The sequence below is a fragment of the Alexandromys fortis genome, unplaced genomic scaffold (genome assembly GCF_014885135.2).
Source record: "Alexandromys fortis isolate MF-2015 unplaced genomic scaffold, M_Fortis_MF-2015_v1.1 scaffold_14, whole genome shotgun sequence".
NCBI lineage: Eukaryota > Metazoa > Chordata > Mammalia > Rodentia > Cricetidae > Alexandromys > Alexandromys fortis.
The window spans coordinates 14718213-14743279 of record NW_026067910.1 but is presented as its reverse complement, the minus strand read 5'-3'; the positions used below and the strand labels follow the sequence as shown (position 1 = coordinate 14743279).

Sequence of the window (25067 nt, the reverse complement as noted above, 5' to 3'; positions counted from 1 at the left end):
ACAATATGTTAAATAATGAATTGAAACACATTTTTCACAGAAAACAGTTTTTAAGTACTGTAGTTAAGGCATAAGAGTTTTTTTTTTTTTTTTTTAAAGTACTGTGTAACACATGGACTTCTTAGTAACTAGAAAAGTCCGCCATGATCAGGAGGCCAGATATTTTGTGACTGAAGTTAAGATTTTTGGTTGAAGTTAATGATAGTAATAAGGTACTTTGCAATTATGTGGGATTTGGTTTATCAAAAATCTTAAAATCTTAGATCTTTCTGAGGCTGATAGGATATTGCTTATCCTACAGGAAGGGTTACCAAACAGCAGGATGGGAAGAATTCCTAAGAAAAAGAAATTAAATGCAGAAATATTGGGTGCGAAGTAAAGCTTTTTTTTTTTTTTTAACTAATCAATCCATGAACTGAGAACAGGTCTAGATTTGTTCAGTTGGAATAAAAGTGGAAAAAAAGTAAATATTGGAACTATTTCAGCGGAGGAACAGAGAAGACACACTTAGGCCCTGCTGATAGGATTGTGTAACCTGGAGAAATTAGTAATACCACCAGCATCTGAGCCTGCTGACCGTTGCTGACCATTCTGGTTACTAAGCCGCCCATGTGTCTTACCCACCATCCTGTAAGCCAACTAGAATCCCTGGTTTAGTCCTCATTCCTGTGGATGAGAAAACCGTGCTCGTAGTCAGGATAGGCTCCCATGCGCTATCACAGTGACAGAACGAGAGCTCAGGTGGCCATTTTACTCCTGGGAAGTTTTGCAGTGCTGAGTTTGAGGTACTACTGCGGTACCAGTGAAGTCCAGAAGGTGGAAATATCCAGCAGGTTCTAATACTTCACTTAAATCCAGCAGCAGGAGTGGTTTAAACTTTCAAAGAAAAGAATATGAATAAAGAAAAGAGAGAGACAGAGCTATGGGGAGTGTTTCGAAGAGGACTTGCCTTAAGCGGATTGTCTGAACCAGGGTGATGAGTTGAGGGCGGAAGCTGGAGATGAACAACCAAGCAACAGACAATTAGGAGTGAAGAGTGTGCCTAGGAAGAGAGGACCAGAGTGAAGGAACAGGTGTGAAACTGAAGAGAAGATGATATGCAAGAAGGAAAAGTTATTTAATTGGACAAATAGAATATTAAAATGTTTTGGGACAAGGCTGAAAGCCGGATTATATTGGATTGAAGAAGGTATGGCTCCTATGAGAAAATACGGAGTTCGTGAAAAATCTGGGACTCAAAGCCTTAGAGCGCAAATCCCAGAGCTCACTAAACCTTCTCTCTTTACACGAGGCTTCCTAGAGGTAGCAGGTGGAAGGTCCGACTGGAGTTCTCCCGAGTCACTGAGTGGTGCTCCACTCTTCCAGGAAGCTGGAGTGGTCTTGGCTGTCAACTTGATGGGATTGAAGAGTCACCTTGGAAATAAACCTTTGTGCATTCTTATGAGGTGTTTTCTGGATTAGGTTAATTGAGATGAAAAGACCACCCTAAATGTGGGTGACACTTGCATATCCTGGGGTCCTGGTCCAAATGAAGAGCAAACAAGCTGAGTAATGCCATTCTCCTCTGCCTCCTGACTGCGCATGCCGTATTCCCAGCTGCCTTGGGGTTCCGCTGCCACGCCTTCCTTGCCATGATAGACTAGAGACTCAAACTCTTATGCCATCAACCCTTGCTTTCTTCCTTAAACTTCTGTTTTTAGAACTTTTGCCACATTAGTGAGAAACAAGAGTAATTCAGGAACTGTCTGACTCGCCCTGTGCAGTGCTGAGCTCAAGCCCTCGGAGAACAGCCCACCCAGCATCATTTACGGTTCTGCCTCACAGAGTGCAAAATGAAAATGTCTGTTTTCAAAAAATTTGACTTTGTTTCCTTTCAAACTCTGAATTTAAAAAATATTTCTTATATATGTAATATTTATTTGTGTTTATGTTTATTTTTATTCAAAGAATGGAGTGGCCTTATCTATGTTCATGCAGAACACCTTAACAAGATTAATGAGGTAACGTATCTTTCTTTTAAAAATAGGATTTTTAGAACACCGGGTTTAGTAATTTATTATTTCATTACTTGTACATTTAAAAAGGCTTAGCTGAGCTTCAAACTGTGTCTGTTGTAATAATGGATTATTTCTTTATGCCACACAGAGCAGTCATTAGAATGACATGTTAGTGAGGTATGAACAGCTTTGAAAAGAAGCGGAAAATAATTTAAGAAGCAGTGCCCATATAACCATCTCCCGCCAGGAGCAGCTAGAGTCAAAGTCAGATGCTGACACCAGGCAGAGAAAGGACCGTGATCGAGAGGTGACACACAAAGGCCCCTCCAGGAAGGAGAACAGTAGAAGTGGGCTGAAGCAGACTACATCCAGATGAGGGAGACTATAAAAGCTCTGACAAAAATGGGCTTACTTCGTATCTGGATAAAGAAAAAGGGAGAAAAAAAAATGCATTTCAGGTTACAAATTTTGACATGTTTCGAATCTCTTTCTGACTTTATTCTAAAAGCAAGCAGTTTAAAGGTATGAAAACTGAGAAAATTGGTATCTAAGCATGTTTATTAATTAGGCATTTCTGTATTTTTATACTCATTTGAGAATCTAGAAAAAAATAATAGAATCATCATGTTACTGTTTTAAATACCATTGCCTTATTTCTCCCATCACACTGTTCTTGACTTTTTTTTCCTAGTTTAAAATTTTAATTTTAGATTATTTTACTTTGTGTGTATGAATGTTTTGCCTGGGTGACTGTATTGTGCACTGCATGTGTGTCTAGTGCCTTCAGAGACAGGAGGAAGGCATCAGATCCCCTGGAACTGGAGTTTGGATGATTATTAGCTATTATATGGGTGCTGGGAATTGAACCTGGGTCTTCTGCCAAAGCAACAAGCCCTCTAAACCACTAAGCCATCGGTCCCTTTTCCTAGATTTTTTTAATTTTATTTTTTTCAATTAATTAATTTATTTTTGAGACAGGTTATTATGTAGCTCAGTTTGGCCAACACACACACACACACACACACACACACACACACACACACACACACACCACAACTTACTGTTGGTCATGGTAATCCCTAAACTCCTGATTCCCCTGCTTCCATCTTCTGAGTGTGCATCTTCTGATTACAGGCGTACAACCCCACATCCAGCTAAAAGTTATTCTCATTTAAGTAATCCTTTCTATGTGGAAGAGGGCTCATTGGGAACTATTTAGTCTCATTAGACCAATATGTTACATTTTGGTTAGAACCTATTACAACTGCATACTTCTGAAACATTTTCAATCTGCCTGATAGTATTCTCACACTGTTGTGACAGGATGCACTTTTATATTATTACTTTTTAAAGATGAGGTCTTGCTATGTAGCTCTGGCTGTGCAGGAACTAGACCAGGATAGCCTTGTACTCTTAGAGATACACTTCTATCTGCCTCAAGTGCTGGGTTTGAAAGTGTTTACCAGTGTCCCCTATGCATGTCTTTGTAAACAGAAACAATAAGATTTATTTTAAACACTAAATAATGCTTATATATAGGAGCAGTCTATGACCATTTAGATAGGAATGCTAAGTCTTTTTGGTGGGAATCTTAAGTACTTGGTTTTATAGCTCTATGCTTTAGACCAGGTTATCTCTTCAGATAGGACTGTAATACCCCTAACCTGACTGTAGAGCAGACAGTTTCACAGCACAGCGAATGTGCTGTATTGACAGCTGTGGAGAGCCCCTGGTGCTAAACGTATTTCATAAGCTCTCTGATTCGAAGACAGTTGCAGTATGTACTACCACTGCAAAGCAGACAGTGATTCAGGAAGGTGGTTTGCTAACGCTCTGTAGCACTAGTGTGAGCTGCTGTGTGTTTGGTCTCATCTCACTTCTGATGGTGCACACGTTCAAGGAGTCACACTACCCTTGATGGTTCTTGTTGCTAACACTGCGAAGTGTTGAAGACCTTAAAATGATGTATATAAGTGAACACTTCTGTTAGAATTATTCACATCCATTTTTCTTCAATATACAGACTACCATTAATAAGCGTTGCTCTGGTTCAAGGCTGGGCAATGGGTGGAGGAGCAGAATTTACCACAGCGTGTGATTTCAGGTAAGGTAAAAATTGCTGTAAGCATAAACACATTTAGCATATGCATGAATGTAGTTTAGCCTTAATTTCAATATTTCATATATTCTTAAACAATATAATCAATTAAAGACTATTTTCTTTTTATCAGTTATTTAAGTACATAATTTTTAGTCTAATACAGTTACTATTGTTCAATTATAAGCCATTTTTAAAAAACAACAAAACCCAGTGACTTTTAATAAATCCATATTAGCAAAGATCGTAAGAAGGAAAGTCAGTGAAATATATGAAACTTAAAATTCAAGAGAATTATTCAAAAGGAGTAAACAACTGAAGAGCGTTTACATAGAAGAGAGTGGATGTAAAGATTCTCCTGTGGCCATCTTCAAGAGGTTTTCTGAGATCCATTCCTTTCTGAGGTCAAGTCTCCACCATCTGTGATTCATAGTGACTTTATAAATGAGAGAACAAAAAATGCAGGAAATTCTGGGAGCTTGTAGCTTTTCCCCTTAAAATGATTTCCAGCTCTCCATAACTATGTGGGTACAGAGGTCATAAAATCTGCCCATGCTTGAGGCTGCCTTCTTACTGCTGTCCCAAGGAACCACTCCGAGCAAACCTCTGTATTCTGTTGTATGCTTGTCCTGAGATTCATAAACATGGAGTAAGAGAGTATCATATTGAACTGTTCTGTATTGACAGCTTTGAGGACTCCCTGGGGCTTTGAGTCATGGCAGAGAACTGTGTTTGCAAGAAAGTTAGGTGCTTTATTTTTAAAAATACACTTGATCCTTTTAAGTGTTCAAAAACTGGTATGTGTATTGAAACTGGGGCTAAAACGGGAGGGCTGCAAGGCCTGAATGCTGGCTGCAAATCTGCTGATCTTCACTCTGTGTGCCGCTTTATCTGTCTGACTTGAGGAAGCAACTGTGTTAACTTTTTATCTCTCCCATAAATATTTAGATACATTCCAATGAGGTCATGAGTATATAGGTTATAGTATAATGTTCACCCTTAGTGCTCACCAAATATTATTTTGAGTCTTAGTATTACCTAATATTACCACTTTATTTTTTTTAGCAGAAATGTCAATAAAATAATAATCTGTCATACTTTAAAACTATTCCTTTTGTTTGACTTGCTTTCTGCTGTAGGACTAATCTTGATTTCATTATATGTTTTTTAAAAGTATTTATAGCAATACAGTTTACATATTTATAGAATTTACTTATATATTTACTTATAGAATGATTTGGTATAATATTAAACAGAAGATAGTTTCATTTTCTAAAACCCTGCCCACATAATGTATATTTTTAAAAAATTACTTTTAAAAAAGGGATTTATCTTTTTGTGTGAATTTTTTTCTTCCTTGTGTGTGCACCTGTGCCCGCAGGGTCATAAGGCATCAGATCTCCTGGAAGTAGAGTCAAAGACGTTCTGAACTGTGACGTGGGTACTGGGAATCGGACTCACTTCCTCATTAAGAACAATAAGTGCTATTAACTGCTTAACCATTTCTCCAGCTCCTAAAACCACTTTGTCTAAATGTGCTTATTCCTTCTTTTCTACTCATTATGTACACTTCATCTTTCAAAATCTTGGCATACACTTTAAGAGAAAAGTTTCAGTCAAATTTTGGCTCAGTTTCTGAAGCTAAGGACATGACCCTTCTGCTCTGATAGATAGCATTTTGAATATCAGAGTTATAAAAGTTTTTGAAATAATTTTATATTCAGATATAAACTGTATGTAGCCAAATTGTGCAGTATAAAGGTATTTTGATGATGCATACACCTGTGTAACCATCACAGTTAAGATGTGGAACATTTTTTTTTTTTTTTTACACTTGTGAATAGTGCTACAATAAGCATGGGTATGCAGGTCTCTACTGTATGTTAACTTTGACAGGAACAGTGCGTATGACTGATCAAGGGTAGGTCTGCTTTGAGTTTCTGGAGGAAGCTCTGTGCATTTTCGCAGTGGCGGTACAAGCTGCCATCTCACCCCTGGTGTCGCCCTCGCTGGTTGGCATTTGTTCTTTCTCTGTGACTTGGTGAGAGCAGCCTGACTAGGGGAGGCAGGATCTTCATGGAGTTTCCATTTGCATTTCCTAGCAGTTACTGAATGTTGAACATATTCTTTTATGCACTTATTGGCCATTTATACTTATTTTGAAAATTGTCCATTTTTCTTTATTTATTGGTTGGATTATTATTTGGGGAAGAATAATTTTGAGTTCTCTGTGTGTTTTGGATTACCAGTCTCCTGTCGGACAGATGAATAGCTGGGGAAGATTTCATTCTGTTGTGTGAGTTATTTTTTCATCCTTAAAGCTCCATCCTTTGCATTACAGAGCTTTTGTATTTAATCCAGTCCTACTCGTTAGTTTTTGCCACTTCCCAGGCCACAGATGTGGTATTCAGGAGAACATTGGCTGTGCCTGTATCTTGAAGTGGTTTCCCTTAGGAGTTGCAAAGTCTCAGGTCTCAAAATCTTCAATTCACCTTCAATTAATATTTGAGCAAAGTAAGAGATAGTATCTGCTTTTCTCCTCTAGATGGAGCGTCCCAGGGATGAAGTGCAGACTTCGCCCCGCTTTCATCTGCGTTGTCATGCTCAGTGGCCGTAGCATCCATCTCGTCTTGACTCCCAGTGCCTGTTTTCTGTATTTCCTCAGTTCTCTTGTTTGCTTCACTTCTCTCATTCATAGAGTCACAAATCTGAAACCTATGACTCACCATCAGACCATGTCTTGCTTTCTTTTCTTATTAGCATCTTGATACTGGGTTTTTATTGTTATCTGATAGAGGATTTTTCTAGGCAAATGCATCTGAACTGGGATTCCTTTCACTTCATCCTCCCAAGTGTTGGGATTACAGGATCATACCTCCCCACACTTGGTTTTCAGGGAGCAGAAATTTTTAGTTTTTTAAGTATTTTTAGTTTTTTAAAAATATTTACAAATGTCTGAAAACTTCTGCTTAGTCTCCTTGGATCCTAGTAACAGATCTTCAGGTTATAATTACAGATCAGAAAATTCAGAGATGCAATATTTTTATCTAATCTGTAAATGTCATTCATTTTTTTTTCAATTACATATTTTAATATTTTTCCCTGGTCTGGAATTCAATCAAGAATCTATTTTGTTTGATAAAGATATATAGCCACCCCTACCTATTTGTGGTTAACTTTTCTGTCCTTTTATGTATTCCTGATGTTTAACTGAATATAAATTATAGTAGATCACATAATTAGGAGTGTAATTCTTTCTATTTTTCATGGTACAAGATACTGAATCCATGGAAACATTGGGCAATCCACCTACCATTGAGCTAAATCCCTTGCCTTTTTGTATTTTTAATTTTAAGATGGGGTCTTACCTAGTCACTCAGGGAAGTATTGAAGTTGTTCCTACTTCTGCCTTGGTTTCTCAAGAAACTAGGTTTAGTTATCTGCACACAAGGCCAGACTTAAGAGCATACGTTTTTATTCATTGTTGCAGCATCTGCCTTTTAAGTGTCAGATTGGTACTATTTTATGCTCAGTGTTGTTATTGGTACTATTTCATTTCAGTCTGCCATCTTTTAAAAAAGTTATTTATTATATGCATTAGTGTTTTGCCTACATGTATATATGTGCACCACACGGTGGTCTCAAGAGGGCAAAAGAAGGTATTGGATCCCCTCTCTAAAAACAGAAACTGCTCTTAACCATTGCACTCTCTCTCCTGCCCCCCAGTCTACCATCTTAATATTATTTTCTAATGACTTGATTCTGTTTGTTCTTTCTTCCTGTCTTTTCTCACTGCCTCTTTTGTAGATTGTGTAATAATTTTTTACTTCTATTGACCTCCTACAGACATGCACACATTGAGGGGAGGGGAAGAGAGAGACAAAGAGAAATCAGTTTCTTTTAGTTTTGAATTAACAGTAATGCATCTTAAAGTGGTCATAGCCTTCCATCAAATAATCAACCCATTCATGTAAGATATTAGGATATTACACTGAACATCTAATTCTTGTGTCCTGGTCTTTGGACATATTTATTTTGCTTCTTTGCATTGTAAGGGCACAACTACTATATTTTTGCTTTAGTCAATTATTATTTAAATAAATACACACAGTGAAAGTAAATTGCTGTGCTCCTTATTTTCACCAGAAAGAATATTTAGGTGCAGTTATGCTGACTGTCAACTTGACAGGATCTAGAGTCATTTCAGAGACGAATCTCTGGGCATGTCCATGAGGGATCACCTAAATTAGGTTCATAGAGGTTGGAAGATCCACCCTAACTGTGGGCAGCACCGTTTCCTGGGCTGAGGCTCTGGACTGTATTAAAAAGGGCATGCATGCCAAGCACCAGGACTCACAGCTTTCTGTTTCCTAAGTGTGCAAGCAGTGTGCAGAGCTACTCTCCCACTCCTGATGTTATACCTTCCTCCCTGTGATAGACTGCACCCTTCCCCATTCCTAATGCCTTACCTTCCTCACCATCATGGAAGGCACCTTCATACTCCTGATGCCATGCTTTCCTTGACATGATAGTGTGCACTCTTGTAAACTGTGAGCCAGAATAAAGCCTTCCTTCCTCCATTTCTTTCTTGTCAGGAATTTACCATCACAATGAGAAAAGTAACTGTCACAGAATCCACACAGCAACTCTGTGGAGTTTATAAAATGTTATTTAACGTCATAAATGCAGATGAAGATTTTCCTAACAAGGAATTTCTATGGCATAGATTTATTTATTTTGTTGTGTGTTGTTTGGCTAGTTTAGAAACTAAGTTTTGATAAGACCGTCTAACGTTTTTGTTCTGTGTATATCAAACATAAACGTTCTGTCTCATGATTGTTACAAAATCAGTACCTAGGGAACCATGACTCAGTCAAAAGTAGGTGCCTGGTGACACCTTTGAACCCCCACTTCCCCTCTTCACCACAAAATCTGACTGCATGCGGGGCTAATTTAATACATTTAATATTATCACAACGCCTTTTGTGACTTCCAGTGTTATAAACTAAGTATCTGTAATAAATGTTTTCCTATTTTAACTTCTTATAAATGATGTAGAATAATAGAAAATGTGTGAGAGAAGATTCAACAAACTCTTGAATAAGAAAACTTTTTGTTTCTCATTCGGTGATTAAGGACTTGTTTCAGTTAACAGTTTTATTTATTACTTGGAAACTTTATAAAGTTGTTTTGATGTAGGAGACTGGTTTACCAAGATCTCAGACTCTGAAAATCAGTGTGCGTGGATTCATGGATACAATGAAAAAAAGAAGTTCTATCATAGCACCCTCTGCTGTCAGGACTTCAGACTGCATTAGGTTGCTGCATTTTTGCTCTTTGAGGAAGTCACACTGACTTTGTGGGTGATGTGAGACTAAATAGGAAATGCTTTATATATAAGCTGATAAATGCTTGATTTCTTTATTTTACCCAGAAATACAAGTATAGAGTATAAAGCTTAATTATGTAATTATATAAATATAAAATATACTTAAAGAGTTCTAAGCTGTATGCAAACATACTGATATACTTAATATTCCTACAAAAGAACACCCTTAAGAGTTTACCCGTGTTCGCTGGAGAAAATAAAAACCCTCTATTGTTATACCTGGCGCTCTTCTTCCACCGTGTGCTAGATTCGAATCATCTTTCACATGAATTTTCTTCTCCATAATTTGGAATAGTTAGGATTTGGAATGAAAGGAAAAATATCAGATAAAACCATCAAAGACAACTTTATCTTTGATATACTGTGTCATTTTAGATTTAAAGTCTATTGGAATCTTACTAAATATTTGTTGTGATATTTATTGATTGTCTCTCCTAGCAGATGTGCATAATAATGTAGCTGATGCTTTTTTGAACTGCTTTCCAGTGAAAGCATGCTCATGTTCATGGAAGTCATCTCGTCACAAATTGAACATTTTTAGCACTTATACATGCCAGGTATACCCATCTACAAAATATGTACGTCTTAGGTTTCTAGAAATTTTTCCTAGTACTATGTATCTATTATTTGTTAAAGCATTTAGTCTCAGCCAATTATAGTATCCATTCTCCCAAATCAGAATTTTGTGGTTTTGTTATCATACTAAGTTATTTCAGTCTGCCAAAGTACTTTTCCCCTGGAGAGAAGAGTGCTTGAATGAAAATGTCAGCTGCATGAATTCCAGGCAATTACCAAGGAAGTTAAGTAAGTTAAAGGGGGTTGAAATACACACTTTAAACAGGAACTTCCCTTTTTAGTAGAAAGCTGTGAAAGCTTCTGCTTTGCAGACACTATTTGGGTATTTGCAATACAATCTGTGGTCAAACACAGTCTAAAAATATTAAATGTAAAGGCCCAGAAGTGAACACTTTTTCAGTTGACACTGCGTGCTCTTCTGAATGGCCTGCTGAAGTCATGCCATTCTGCTCCGTCTGCTGAGAGGTGACGCTTCCCTTGTCTCGTACAGTGCTTAGGAGCTGTCTATAATGGTATCACAGGACTTGCATTCAGGCAATTTTTATCTTACTTAATAATTGCTGTAGAATATAAGAGTAGTAATATTGGAAATTTGATTATACAGTTAAAATTGGTCTATTTTATTAATGGTCTTAATCTTTTAACTGTATTTCATTAAATTAGACTTTCTAGTTATTGTATATGTTTAGGAAAAATATCTGTAGCATTTGGGGCTAGCTGTGTTCTATATAGAAAGGAAAGTCATGCTAGTTGATTTTTTTCAGTGCCTTACCAGTTATCTCTGTGATAAAGTATTTTAATTGGTATCTGCAAAGCAAAAGCTTTCACAGCTTTGTACTAAAAAAGGGAAGTTTCTACCTAAAGTGTTTATGTTGGCCCCTTTTAACTTTTCCAGTAATTGCCTGGAATTCATGCAACTGACATTTTCATCCAAGCATTCTTCTCTCCAGGGAAAAAATTCTTTGACAGATCGAAATAGTTTAATATGAACAATACCCCTTCTCCCCACCCCACAATCACCAGTTGATAATAGATTTAGTGTGTGCACGGGTCAGAAACACTAGCTTAAATCAAAATTTTCTTCTGATTCTTTCCAAGAAAAAAATAGCCTTTAAAAAAAAGGTAGATGTAGTGGTACACACCTTTGATCCCAGCAGTGGAGACAGAGGCAGGTGGGTCTCTGTGAGTTTCCTGAGTTCAAGGTCAGCCAGGTCTATGGAGTTAGTTCCAGGATAGCCAGAGCTATGCAGAGAAACCCTGCCTCAAAAAAAAAAAAAAATAGTAATAATTAAAGAAAAAGAAAAAAGACTTGGGTCCTAGGAAAATAACCCAGTTGTAAACTGCTTACTGTATGAGCATTAAGAGCCAAGTTCAATCGCTGGCTTCTCCGTACACAGCTAGGCCTAGTAGTGCATATTTGGACCAGAGCTGGGGATATGGAAACCATCTCTGCCTGCCCCTAGTGCTCACTGGGTAGCCAGTCTAGCCTAATGAGTCAGGTCCAGATCCCAGTGAACAACTCTCTCATGATGGTTTCTTGAGAATGATACCTGATCTCTGGCATACACAACACATGTGCTCATGTCTACATGCATGTACACACATACACACACACACACACACAAAGACTTTTGTGAAGTAAAAACGGGCATTGCTCAATGCTCAGAGTTCAGTTTCATAACTACTTTTGACAGTCAAAAGCAGGTAAGCATTTAAATTATATACAAACTTATAGAAAGGTGGTATGAATGATACAAGGAATTTCCCATGCCATTCACAAAATTCCATTTTTTTTAAAGCATTGCTACTTTGATTGTTTTTTTTTTCTGCATTGTGTTTTTGTTTATTTCTTCTCTGGACTAAAGAAGATAGTCAAAATGTGTTCTTTAGTTACTTAGAATAGTCAGTATTTTTTGTTTGATGTGATTTTATGTGGAAAACATGGATGTTTTCAATGTTTATTTTAATTTTTTTCTTTTGCTTTTTTTTTTGGGGGGGGGGTGTCTGTGTGTACATGTTTGTCCATTGTTGAGGACCGGCCTCAAGAAAAAACACTCCTTACCAAGATAAAGGTGTGTTGACAGGGTTTCTGTCCTGCCTGGTTTCTGTCCTCCTACCAGGTCCCACAGCTGTTTAGCTCAGTGTTGAATCTTCCTCTACTCCTCTCTGTCTGAACTTTAGAGATAAGGCCTCTTTTACTACTATGGCTGGCCAGCAATCCCCTGGAATCAACTTGTCCTTGTCCTCCAGCTTTGGGGTTATAGATAAATGCTGCTGTGCCCAGCTTTTTGTGGGCTTCAGTATCCAAACTCAATTACTTTATATACTAAGCTGTCTCTCAGCCTCCACATTTTATGTTTTGAATATGCAGACTATAAAGAGTAACTCAGTATTCTTTTAGTATTTTAATCCTACTCATGAGAATAAACTAGAAGGTTGTATCAAAAGTTAAATGAATATTAGCATGTTAATATTAGTTCTTAATGGATTTTCCTTAAAGAAAATAGACTACTCATACATTCTTTCTGCCCTGTTTTACTTTAAGCTTTACAATATCACTGCTTTAAAATCTTTAAATATTATGTTGTTACTTTTATTGCCTAATTTCCCTTAAGAAACTTTAAAGACATATCTGTTTTTCTTTCACAGTTTGAATCCTCTATGTCTTGTAAGACAAAGAATTGTTTTTCATTATTTAGAAAGACAAAAACATAAATGTTTCTTATTGTCGCCATTCATGTAATTACTACTGAAGGGCAGACTGCACACTACCATTTACTGTAGTGGTTCTCAACCTTCCTAATGCTGTGACCTTCTAATATAGTTCCTTATGTTGTGTGGACCCACAACCATAAAATTATTCCGTAACTTAGCTTTTGTTATGAATCTTAATGTAAATATCTGTGTTTTCTGATGGTCTTAGGAAATTTCTGTGAAAGGGTCACTTGATCTCCAAAATGGTCACCCACATGTTGAGAAGTACTGACTTACTAGGTTTCACTGTGTAAATACAGTTGCTTTAATTTTGAATGCACTAAGGATGATGTAATATTAGATGAGGAAACAATTTAGAATTCTAGAAGACACACTGTTACTGTGCTGACCTGCTTAGTTACTCTACTAAACCATTGTAGAAGGAGCTGTGGGCTGCGTTCCCACCCAGCTCCCACACGGCAAGCTTTATACCCAAATAACATCACACAAATTGTATTCTTTTAAACACTGCCTGGCTCGTTAGTTCCAGCCTCTTATTGGCTAATTCTCACATCTTGATTAACCCATTTCTAATGAGTGTAGCACCACGAGGTGGTGTCTTACCAGCAAGGATCTTAACCTGTGTCCATCTTGGAGAGGAGAGCTATGGCGACTGCCTGACTCGGCTTCTTTCTCCCAGCATTCTGTTCTGTTTACTCCGCCTACCTAACTTTCTGTCCTATTAAAGGGCCAAGGCAGTTTCTTTATTTAACCAATGAAATCAACACAAAACAGAAGACTCTCCCATATCAAACCATAGTAAAAGCTAATACACAAAGCTGCTTATGTGTTAGACTATAAAACATACAACTTTATGTCTGAATAAAATATAATGTAATACAGTATAGTTTTTAAATAAAGCATACAGTTCCTCTGTTATTATTTATAAAGTATATGTTCTAAGTATTTATCATATAAGAATACATTTGGTTCTATGGTATAAGTACTATTGAATGGGTACTATTTATAGACAAACAGACTCGGGCCAAAATAGGCTAAGTAACTTTTTAGGGTCTAAATATTCCTCTTTCTCTGTCTGTATGTCCCATTCCTTAACTGCACTGTATGGGGTGCGATGTGCAGCCCGAGAGTCCACGTTAGGATTTCCAGCCACACAGTGGCTGTGGTTCCTTGTACTGCACAGGAAGGCTCTGCAGTCTTCCAGTTCAACACATACTTCATATTTTATTACAGGTACCTTTCTATAAGTACCTTTCTTCATCAACGAACACTTCTAAACTCTAGCTTCCCTGTTTAGTGGAGTTTAAGTTTGTTTAAAAAGGTTCTTGGATGTGTTTGCTAACCCAGAAACTTGGGTTTCCCTCGTTGGGAAGCAGCAGGAGCACAGCACAGCCTTTCCTGCAGTGAACAAGTGATCTGGCATCCCCTGCTCAGCAGGCAAAAGTGCCTGGATTCAATTCCCGGGTCCCACATGGCAGAAGGGGAGAACCACCTCTCCCAAACTGTCTGGAGACCTGTGCGTGTGTGCTGTGCTGTGTGTGCGCATGCACACAAATAGTCTTCACCCAGCGGTGGATGTTTTTTCCCTATGATTGTTCCATCCAAATAGTAAGAAACATCTCTTCCTCTCCATTATGTTGTTGAAATATGAAGCGGCGGGGCTGCGTCCCCAACACCCCGGCCGCTTGGCTAGCTCATGCCCGAAATAACAACACACAAACTGTATTCATTTAAGAACTGCTTGGCCCATGAACCCTAGCCCTTACAGGCTAATTCTCGCACCTGGACTAGCCCATTTCTAATGATGTTTGTAAGTACCCCAAGGTGCGCTTACCGGGAAGATTCTAGCCTCCATCCATCATGGTGTCTCTGCTCCAGATAGCAGAGCTGTCCGGTCTCTCCGGGAGCAGAGCAGAGTCTGACCTCACTTCCTCTTCCGCCCAGCATTCTATTCTGTTTCCTCCTCCCATCTATCTTTTAACCTATCAGAGCCAGCAGTTTCTTTATTGCTCAGCCAATGAAATCAACAGATTGATATGACACTCCCACATCATTATGTCATTATGCACTTGAACTCTTATATCAGAATAAGGGAATTTATAATAGCTTTATAAATTTAATATTATGATTTTATAATTACAAGGGCCAAGTCTGGGTTCACAGATTCTCCCTAGCAATAAGGATCCCAGGTGATACCATGTCACTCATGAACTCTAGTATTACTGTATAATCCTGGGAGATGATGAAGCAGTTCCCATTTTGAGATATTATCTTATTGATTGGATCATTTCCTCTTGAATTATATTTTCCAGCCTTTGAAATTTTATAGTTTAATTCCGTGAGGCTAATGAAGGATCTTGTGAAAGGTTTCCTGCTGAGAGCTATGTATATCTCATTGTTGAGACACTTTGTTTTCCCAGTGGAGTTTTAAAATCACGTTTAATACATACTAAAAGGTATGGCAACACAAGCACAGTCCTAGCTATGCCATTTATAAAGAATGTATGTCAGATGATAATGCACACTTTTACAAAGATTACTTGAGGGTTTGTTAGCTGTAAAATAGGATTCAGGAAGGCATACTTGGGATAGTAAGATGGCTGGGTGGGTAAAGGCACTTCCCACCGAATCTGGCAACCACCCTTCCCATCCTCACGACTCATTGGTAAAAAAATGAGAATCGGCTGACCTCCATACATAACCCATAGAATATGTGCCCACATGTGTATATGAAAAGTGAATGTCATAAAACTTTTTAACCAAGCATAGATAATTGACCTTGCAAATAAAGAGAAGACAAAATACATTATTTTGGATGGTTGCCTAGGTTATAACAACACATGGATGGCTACTGTAATAACTCATATAACATCATCTATATTACACTGATGACCACTGTCTAATTTTTATTCAGTTCTAAATGAATTTATTCCTCACATCATCACTTTCTCAGCTGTGCTAATAGCTAAACCAACACATGCCAATTCCAGAATTTAGTTTAAAAACTGGCATATTAAGTCAGTCTAAGACTGGGCTAAAGAGTAACAATCATTTGTATTTTCATAACTATTATATATTTTGAGTTTAACTCCTCAAATTTTTGGCAGATTCCAATTGTAGGGTTAGATTAAGATTATTTTGACATAATAGCTTGCTGTGCCTCACACCCATTTAAAAGCTTTATTTTTGCTTTTTTTAAACTATGGAATTTTCTTTAAATTTTAAATTTTTTAAATTATGGAATTTCTATATTAGTTGACTGTTGAAATAACTGTTCATTGTGGCATATTCTTGGTGGAAACTCATCTCTCTGAGAATGTTTTCCAGTGGGTTAGTAGGCTTTTGCAAAAATCCTCTACTGCAGTGTTTCATGATTGAAGGTCAGGCTGCAGTCTGAGAGCCTTGATACCAAGAGAACTAAGGCATCCACAGTTGAATTTACAATGTGTTGGAAAGGGAAGTCACTTCAGCTTTTCTTATAGTGAATAGTTGTGAAGACTATTATGTCTAAGAAAAAAATTAAACTGTAGTTTGACAGGTCAGATTAGCTTTTATCATAATAATCTTCTGTTGTTTTTTGCATGCAACAAAAACAGTGCACACACACTTCCCAAACACTGAGAACTTTATAGTCCGGTGAAGGTGTGTAAGCACTAGCAAATGCTTTTCCCACAGGCACCAATTACTACATTAACTCCCATTTATTATTCTCTTCATGAATTACCCTGATAAGGAAAACACTAGTGGGGGATATAACTCCTTCTGCAGGAGCTTACTGCTGTCAGTGCAACCCAAGCCACTGCCATCTTCCTTACTGCTATTCCTGCTCCTGCTTTGGTCTTTGATTTGTGCCATGACACCAACTATCTGGGGCCAAACCCTGGTGCATGCTTATTCAACCATAAAATGAGAGTGTCTATCTCAGTTATTCTAAGAATTTGTTAACATAAATTTCCTTAACTGTGAAGGCTGAGTTCTTATCTTCAAAGTTTGGAAAAGCTGAAACAAAATGTTATTTTCAAAAGCCTATGTTTGCTGAATAGTACATGGTGAATTAAATTCTAGTTGGGAACATTTTCCAACAGTGTTTTAATACCTGCCTAAAAAGACCAATTTCCTATTAGCCCAGGAGCACTTACTGCTTTGTGGTTGTGGTATATACATTAGTTACAATTTTCCCTTTTTGTCTTTACAGGTTAATGACTGCAGAGAGTGTGATCAGATTTGTCCACAAGGAGATGGGTATAGTTCCAAGCTGGGGTGGTGCCAGCAGGCTGGTTGAAATCATTGGTAGCAGACAAGCTCTCAAAGTGTTAAGTGGGACCCTCAAAGTGGACTCCCAGAAAGCTGTAAATCTAGGCTTGGCTGATGAGGTTTTACAGTCTTCTGATGAAGCTAAGGCTCTCAAAGAGGCCGAAGAGTGGCTACAGCAATTTGTCAATGGGCCTTCAGAAGTCATTAGAGGGTTAAAAAAGTCTGTCTGTTCAGGCAGAGAGCTGTACTTAGAGGAAGCGCTACAGAATGAAAGAGATGTTTTAGGAACACTGTGGGGTGGCCCTGCAAACTTAGACGCTATTGCGAAGAGAGAGAAACATACTAAATAAGTTTCTAAGGTGTGGGTGTACTACAAGTTGAAGCTGCAGTGAGAACATGGTGGAAGTGAAGTGACGTTTAAAATGTGCAGAACTCTTGACACTGACTGCTAATGTTTATTCGGTTTGGGTGGTGTTTTCTATATCTCAATTTGTTGGTTTTTCTTTTTTTTAACATTTGCTTAAATCATTTTTTTTTTACCAATTTGTACATTCCTATAGTAATTCTTATCCTAGAACCAAGGATCAATTCTCAAACAGAAAGCCTAACCTTGAGCTTATCCTTGGTGACATACTTATTCATCTAAATATTAAGGCATGGTGTTTTACCTGTTATATAGCCAGGGTGGCCTTGAATTTCTAATGCCTCTGCCACCACCTCCAAATGCTAGTATATACTATTGTGTCTGGCCATTTTGTTCTTTCTTAAAGTTCATTTAATTTACAAAAACAAAATAAAAAGACCTCAGTAAAGTTTTCATATGAAGCAAACATCAGGGAGAAATAGAGGTGTGTAAGAAATAGTAGTCATTTCTGCTCTGTAGACTTAAGGGTACTTACTGGTGGGAAATGGCCCTTCATTGAAAAAGAAGTACACTTTTTGCTGAGTTTGGAGCTTTAGTTGGTCTTTTTAAACCATATTTCAAATGACCTAATGAACAGTGAAAGCCAGTACACAGAGCAAGCACTCACTGGCTGTACAAAGTAGCTTTGCATTGTTCTCTGGACTTCTTCAGCCAATGGTAAAATAATACTGTCGATGGGGTTTATAACTGAAACTATTAAAAGATCTGTGAAGCTAACTTTCATTTTTGCCAGATTTATTTCTTGAATAATATTTAATTCTTGTGTGGCTGTCTTTTAATACTAAATTTAATCAAAACATGTAATCGAAGCATTACGTCATCCCAGAATTCACTTCTTTAAAATGTTTCTCTAAGAACTGTTTTCCAATCTGTTTCAACAAGCGGTAAAAAACACTCAAAGTAGTGACTATTTTTTTGTTGTTTTAGCATTCAGCTAACTTGATAGTCCTAATAAAGGGAATTTAGAATTTATGCACCCACATGATCTCACGTTTTAAAGAAAACAGACATGATTTTTCCAGAGACAAATTCTTCCTACTTTTGTATTCACCAATACTTTCTACCTTGCCAAGCAATAGAAAGTGGGCTTATTTGATCTATAACTTCGTGCTTGTGTAACCCAGACATTAATACCACTGATAGAGACTGATAAAAGAAACGTAAAATTAATGGTATTAGCTGCTTGAGAAATTTAAATCTCATAGCCGTTGAGTCTTTTTCCACATCTGTTTATTCCAAACACAATGCCATAGATACCTTCTCTGTACACATTCTCTTAGGAAGACATCAGACTTCTGAGTAGGGACAATTTGAGCAGCATACAATCATCAATTCAAACCCCACCTTTAAAAAGCTCTTTAGCCACAAATACCAAAGTACCCCCATCCCTTTTCCAGACTCAAAAAAGAAACATTATTTTTGATAAATTCTAGTATTTATTAAATTATAAAGTTTTTTTAATCAAAAAGGAAAATGCAGACTAAGAGAAACCTCAAGGTACAGGACAAGACAGTAAACCCTATGGAAAGGAACGCCACGAAGTGTGTTATAGGTTGTGAGGCAACCTATTAGCTGCTGCTTACCTTCCTATCTCAGTAAGACCAACTAAAAGTAGCTGTTAGTCATCTATTTTTAAATCCCGAATTCACATCTATTTTCCACATTAAACTCCCTGCTCAACGATATCAAATATCTCACAGGTGCCAAATTTTAGTAATGATTTTATACCAATCCATGCAGAAAAATAAGGTAGTGCAAGAGTCAGATGAGGACCATGAATGCACAGATACACACTGGCCAAAAGAACTAAAGACTTAAAAAAAAATACACTATAAAGTAAACAGATGTCAAGAAAACTGTGTTATTACTGAACAGCTCTCAAATGTTAACACCCCAATTCCTCACATTAAATAAATTTCAACAGAGACATGTTAGACATTTTAATTTCAGGTATGTCCTTCCCATATCCCTTCCCCCCCAACTCCCACAATGCACTACTAAGGATGAGTATAATGTTATGTGGGCAGAAATTTACAGGTATCCATTTCACCTTTGAGTGTGGCACTGAAGACGTTTGTTTAAACCTCTGTCACTGTGCACTGTCCATCTGGTCTTCTTGATCTGACATTGACACTCATGGTTGCACCCCCTGCTACTGATCGGTCAGTCCCTGATCGGTCTGATCGGTCAGCTACTGTCTGGTTTACATTTGAGACCAAAAGTCTCTGCTGGGTCAAGGAGTGCTGTGCAGCCACCACAGGGGCGTCCTCACTGTCACTACTGGCGTCAGATTCAGTTTCTTCAACAGAAGTATCTGGCACTCTGCCAGAAGATGGTGATTCGTGGTCTTCTTCTCCTTCACCTCTATGACTCCTTTCAGCTATGCTGTCTCCACTGAGTTGTAAATGAGCAAAAGAGTCTTCCAGAGAAGTGCCTGCATCCGGGGATGGTGTTACAGGGCTGGTTAGCTGACCATCAACTGAAGTCAGGGGCCTGGAGGAAGACGGCACTGGAAGCTGAACAGGAGCTCCAGTCTGTGCTGATACACTGTCCGCACCATCAGCAGAGCTCTCTCTTGCTAGACTTACAGTATTAGTGTCACAGTCCAGCCTAAGTCCAGCTACTCCCTTCTTTGGTATATCTATTATATCTCGCTTAATCTTCCTGCGACGTCCATGTTCATTTCTCCTATACTGAACCATGTTTTCAAGATCGGCCACATACAGAAACCCAGCAATTAACATTTCCGTGTTCTTTTTCCCTTTGGAAAAAGCATCTTCCAGCTCCCGACTAGTGCGCTCATCATACTGCCACCACCCGTTCCTTCCTTCATAATACCAAGCATATTCACCATTTCCTCTACTTGCAGCTTTAAGTTCTTCTGGTGACAACAAAGTTGGTTTGTCAAGAAAATCCTCAGGAATCTCTTGTCGACAAAGAGCACATCGCTTCCCAAGCCATGAAGCGCCCTTTACACATAGATAACAGAAAACATGTTTACAGGGCAGACTGACTGGATGAACACACGTTTGCAGACAAATGGCACACTCAGGAACTGTTAGAGAAGGTGCAGCATTAGAACAGGACTCGCTCGCCTTCTTATTTGTAGGGAGCATATTTATTGAGTGATCAATTTCACCACAGCCAGCCATCCTAGGGAAATGAGAAGAAAATAAAGTGAAATAAGGTTTAAATTTCTCTAATACTTTAATTTACTAGTTCAGAAAATACCCAGTAAGTATCTATTCCATGCAAACCATATGCTATACAAGAAACATATGAATTTGAAGGAACCAGCAAATTCAAAGCCAGCCCAGGCTTCATAAGGCCTTATCTCCAACAGGATGGAAGAGAAAGTAAAAGAAATCAGGGCAAACTCTTAATTTATGAAACAACCCTTCTTCATCTATAGTTGTACCTCTCAGTTTTTACTTGTAGGAATCAATGGAAAGTGTAGCTATTAAGCAAGGAAGCAAAAATAAAGCAAGGCACACATAGTATATTTTAAATACTGTCTATCTAGCCACAGAATTTGTGAGACAGAACTAAATGCAAACATTAAAAAAAAATGAAATCTACTCCAAATGACCTCAGAGTCAAGATGAAGAGACGCAGAGAATCAGCTGTGTCATTCAAACTCTAACTCTAGACAACAGCAATCTGCAGCCTTTGTTTTTAAAGAAAAATTAGGTTATGGTCCCAGATGTTTATACAAGTCAGAAATGTAGCTCCTAACCTGTACTTTTTTTTGCCTTACTGCATCCAAAATATCCATAAATCATTAATATCTCTGATCTACCAAATCTGTGTACCACTACCCATCCTACTTTTTCTAGTCACCAAACATTGATTATTAAATCACTGTATAGGCCTTTTAATTTAGTCACACTCTTTCTTAAAAGGTTAATTTTAGTATAATTCCAAATCTCTAAGGGTGCCTTAAATAGTCTGGCTGCCACTTCTCACACTATCTGCATTTATCAAAATCCCCTCTAACTAGGATTTAGCCATCCTGTATACTACCTCCTGTGTGATTGATGCATTCCCATACAGGACATTGAAGATATTTGCAAAAACAAAACACATTTTTAAAAAGCAAAGCTATAAATGTATCATAGTATAAAACATATTTAAGTTTCATTTTTCAATTATGCTCAAATATCTAGTTCAAAACTTTTTCAATACAAGATACACGCAAATGCCCTGTCAGTACGGAAACGTTCTGTCAGGGTACTTATATTCAGTGCTGAGAAAGCACAACAAAAAGCCAAATAATGGAACACTGAAAGCACCCACGGAGAAAGTGTAACATGAATAAGACACAGTGAAACCAATATTAAACAAGAAATCTGATAATCAAATTTCAGTTTCCTTTATTAATACATGTTTTTAGATAAACCGGTAGCTTAAATTTCATTACCTGAAAATTACAAAGTTCAGATAAAAATCAAAAAAAAAGGGAAGAAAACCAAAAAAGCACAAAACATAGTTTCTAAAGTTCTACAAAAGTTCCACATAATCATGATATAAAATGTGCTGTGATGAGAAAGGAAAAGAAAAGATTTGCCAACTGGGATGTGGTGAACTTAACACACATAAAAAAACTTTGGAATTTTGAAATACAATTTATTTTTATTTATATAGATTTTGTGCATATATGTATAAAGGCCAGAAGAGGGTTTCTTATCACTGGGAACAGGAGATACGGATGCCTGTGAACTGTGCGATATGACTCCTGGGAACAGACTCTTGTCCTTCTGCAGGGGCAGTAAGCACTCTTAACTGCTGAGCCCTCTCTCCTTATTAAGATAACATCTACTAAACATCTACCTATCCATTAACAGTTTCATAATCTAATGATAAATAGGATTCATGTGTACTCTGTTAAAAAAAGAAAATAAATATGAAAGTAGAAAAAAATCACAATATCAAGTAGAGAAAATGTATTAAGATACTAAAAGCAATGAGCAGAGATGAATGGGCATAAGTCATGAAGATGGGATGGGCAGATGGGGGGCTGGATGGTGGAGATTTAGAAGGTCCTGAATCAAATAAGCAATGAGTAATAGGAGTGGAGCTGAAAGGCCAGCTAGTAAATAAATCATCAAAGCCTTAATTTACTATGCTAAAGAAACATGATTTAACTGTTATTCCATGAATTTCCAGACAGGAAACCACAGATAAAAAGGAAGAAAACAGAGCTGACTAAAGAAGGGAAGGAACAGAGAGTGGAGGTAACAGGTCCCAGAGATTAGAAATTTGGATCAAGTGCTATTTAAATGAGTGACAGCCTCTCTATCAGTTAATTCGGCCATGCTGTACACAGACCATTTCAAACTCAACTACTCGTGAGGACTTTGGCTGTTTGTCTAAGAACACTCCAAACTAGGTCCAGTGGCTATAAACTGGATAGCTGGTAAGTGTTTGCATTTTAAAAACTAAGAAAGAATATCCTTTAGCTTTTATCAGAGCCCATTCAATCTTATACCCTATTCTTCTGACTTTTTCCTGTAACTCTAGTTTTTCAAGACATATGTTCAAAGTGGTACTAATTTGTAAATTAGATCGCATTTACAGGAAAGGGCACAACAAAGTATCTATGGAAAATAATCATAGAATGCTTAATGTATACATTATTTTTCAACATTACAAATTAAGTCCCTCTACCAGAAGCCTTATATTATAGAAATCAGAAAAGTATAACTTATAACTCATTCAAAATAAATCAGGCAAGTATAATTTAACATGTTTCTCACTATAAGAGTGTCAATTTTGTCATGCTTTCAGAGCTCTAACCTGAAACAACAGAATTTACAAGTATAAGGACATGCCTGTTAACCCCTCTGTCATCAGCATCATCTATGTCTCCTTGCCCAACCCAAATGAACTGATTATGTACACTTTTTGTTATGGTCTCAAAGTCCATTATGCCTTAGAATTTAAGTCAAAGAAATTAATTCTAATGAAATTCCTTTTCCCCATGTGTGGGCACAGTGGGCTCATACATGTAGTCCTGTGTACCTGGATACCCAAGGTTGACTTTTGAAGTCTTTCTCAATTGCTCTCCACCTTTTCCGATGAGGCAGTGTTTCTCAATAAAACTGCAGCTCACCACTATGGCTGTCTGGCTAGCCATCTTGCTCTGGGGATGCTGTCTCTGCCTTCTTAGTGCCGAAACTGCAAACTGTCTTGCCCACCTTGCATTTGTGTGGGTGCCAGGGATCTGAACTATAGATAGTCTTTACATTTGTACAACACACACTTTATGAGCTGAGCACAACAGATGCCAGAGAGCACAAAGGAGGAGACAGTCACCTGTAGGGAGGGGACACAAGAATTCAGACATTCACTCTCAATGCTAATGGCTTTTTTTTTTTTGGAGTTTCGAGACAGGGTTTCTCTGTAGCTTTTTTTTGTTTTTGGTTCCTGTCCTGGAACTAGCTCTTCTAGACCAGGCTGGCCTTGAACTCACAGAGATCCGCCTGCCTCTGCCTCCCGAGTGCTGGAATTAAAGGCGTGTGCCACCACCGCCCAGCCACTAATGACTTTTAAATAGATTTTAGGTCACAATCTTAATCTTATTTAGTATGTGATGAAAATCTTATTTCAAAGGCTATGTGTTGCGGGAGGTCCTTCCGCCCCTCCAACCAATAGCTGCTGTGATACCAGCCCCTTAGGGCGTGGTCTCTCTCCCTTTAAAAAAGCGGCTATTTCCTCTGTTCGCTCTCTTCACTTCCTGCTCCTCCGGAGACTAGACTCCCTTCCTGGTTGTGCAGATGGCTGTTGTCTGAGACGGTGATCTTTCGTGACTTAGGCCCCAGTGTCTCGGCCTTCACTCGGCCTTCAGGCCCATAATATCCAGAGAGGCAGGACAATCTCTGAGGCCGACCCTGGCGGTGGTGGCATACGCCTTTAATCCCAGCACTGGAGGCAGAGGCAGGCGGATCGGTGGTGGTGCACGCCTTTAATCCCAGCACTCGGGAAGCCTTTAATCCCAGCACTCGGGAAGCAGACCCTCAAACAGGAACCTGTTTTCGTCGAGACTTGGCAACAGTGCCACCTGCTGGATAATAGGTAATATGGCAGTTTTCGTTTCCAACATGAATTTAACTGTTAGGGCTACCAATACAATGGGTCGTATCATGCAAGGTTTATATGACTATGAGGATAACTTAATTTACTGGCTACTAGGGTTTAGTATTCTTTTGCATATTCTATCATTTAGGAAGAATATGGCACTCCAAAGAACCATACTATCTTTACTAGAAACATATACAGGTCAGGAGATTCAGGATTTAAGAGAGACAATGATAAAAAGATTTGAAAAGATTGAAGAAATTATTGGAGCTGGTGAACAGAGTAAGGAGGCACAAGGACAGTATACAATGCCGCCACCAGCTATTAGAACTGGCTTACCCAGGGTTTTTGCTACATACCCTATACTTAATTCTGACAAAGCGTCAACTTCTAAAGGCTCAAGGGGAGTCAGAGAAGCTAGATGGACGCCAATAGCAATGAATGATCTAAAAGAAATTAAGCAGGCTATTGTTAATTTTGGTTTGCACAATGATTATGTAAAGGAAATGATAAGGACTTGGGCTTCTAACGCTAGAG

The 25067-nt window shown here is 38.1% G+C and overlaps 2 protein-coding genes across 10 annotated transcripts in view; one reads left to right on the top strand and one right to left on the bottom strand.

Annotated features, from left to right (window-relative positions):
* Echdc1 (ethylmalonyl-CoA decarboxylase 1) overlaps nt 1-18170 on the top strand; it is a 30185-nt gene extending 12015 nt beyond the window's left edge. For all 7 annotated transcript variants that reach the window (XM_050138182.1, XM_050138181.1, XM_050138176.1 and 4 more), the window contains exons 4-6: nt 1948-2000; nt 4021-4101; nt 16971-18170. In XM_050138182.1, coding sequence (XP_049994139.1) covers nt 1948-2000; nt 4021-4101; nt 16971-17379 — 543 coding nt within the window. In that variant the 3' untranslated portion in view covers nt 17380-18170. The remainder of the gene's footprint in view (nt 1-1947; nt 2001-4020; nt 4102-16970) is intronic.
* Nucleotides 18171-18666: 496 nt separating this feature from the next.
* The window catches only part of Rnf146 (ring finger protein 146), a 25258-nt gene continuing 18857 nt past the window's right edge, over nt 18667-25067 (bottom strand). For all 3 annotated transcript variants that reach the window (XM_050138173.1, XM_050138175.1, XM_050138174.1), the window contains exon 3: nt 18667-20606. In XM_050138173.1, coding sequence (XP_049994130.1) covers nt 19532-20606 — 1075 coding nt within the window. In that variant the 3' untranslated portion in view covers nt 18667-19531. The remainder of the gene's footprint in view (nt 20607-25067) is intronic.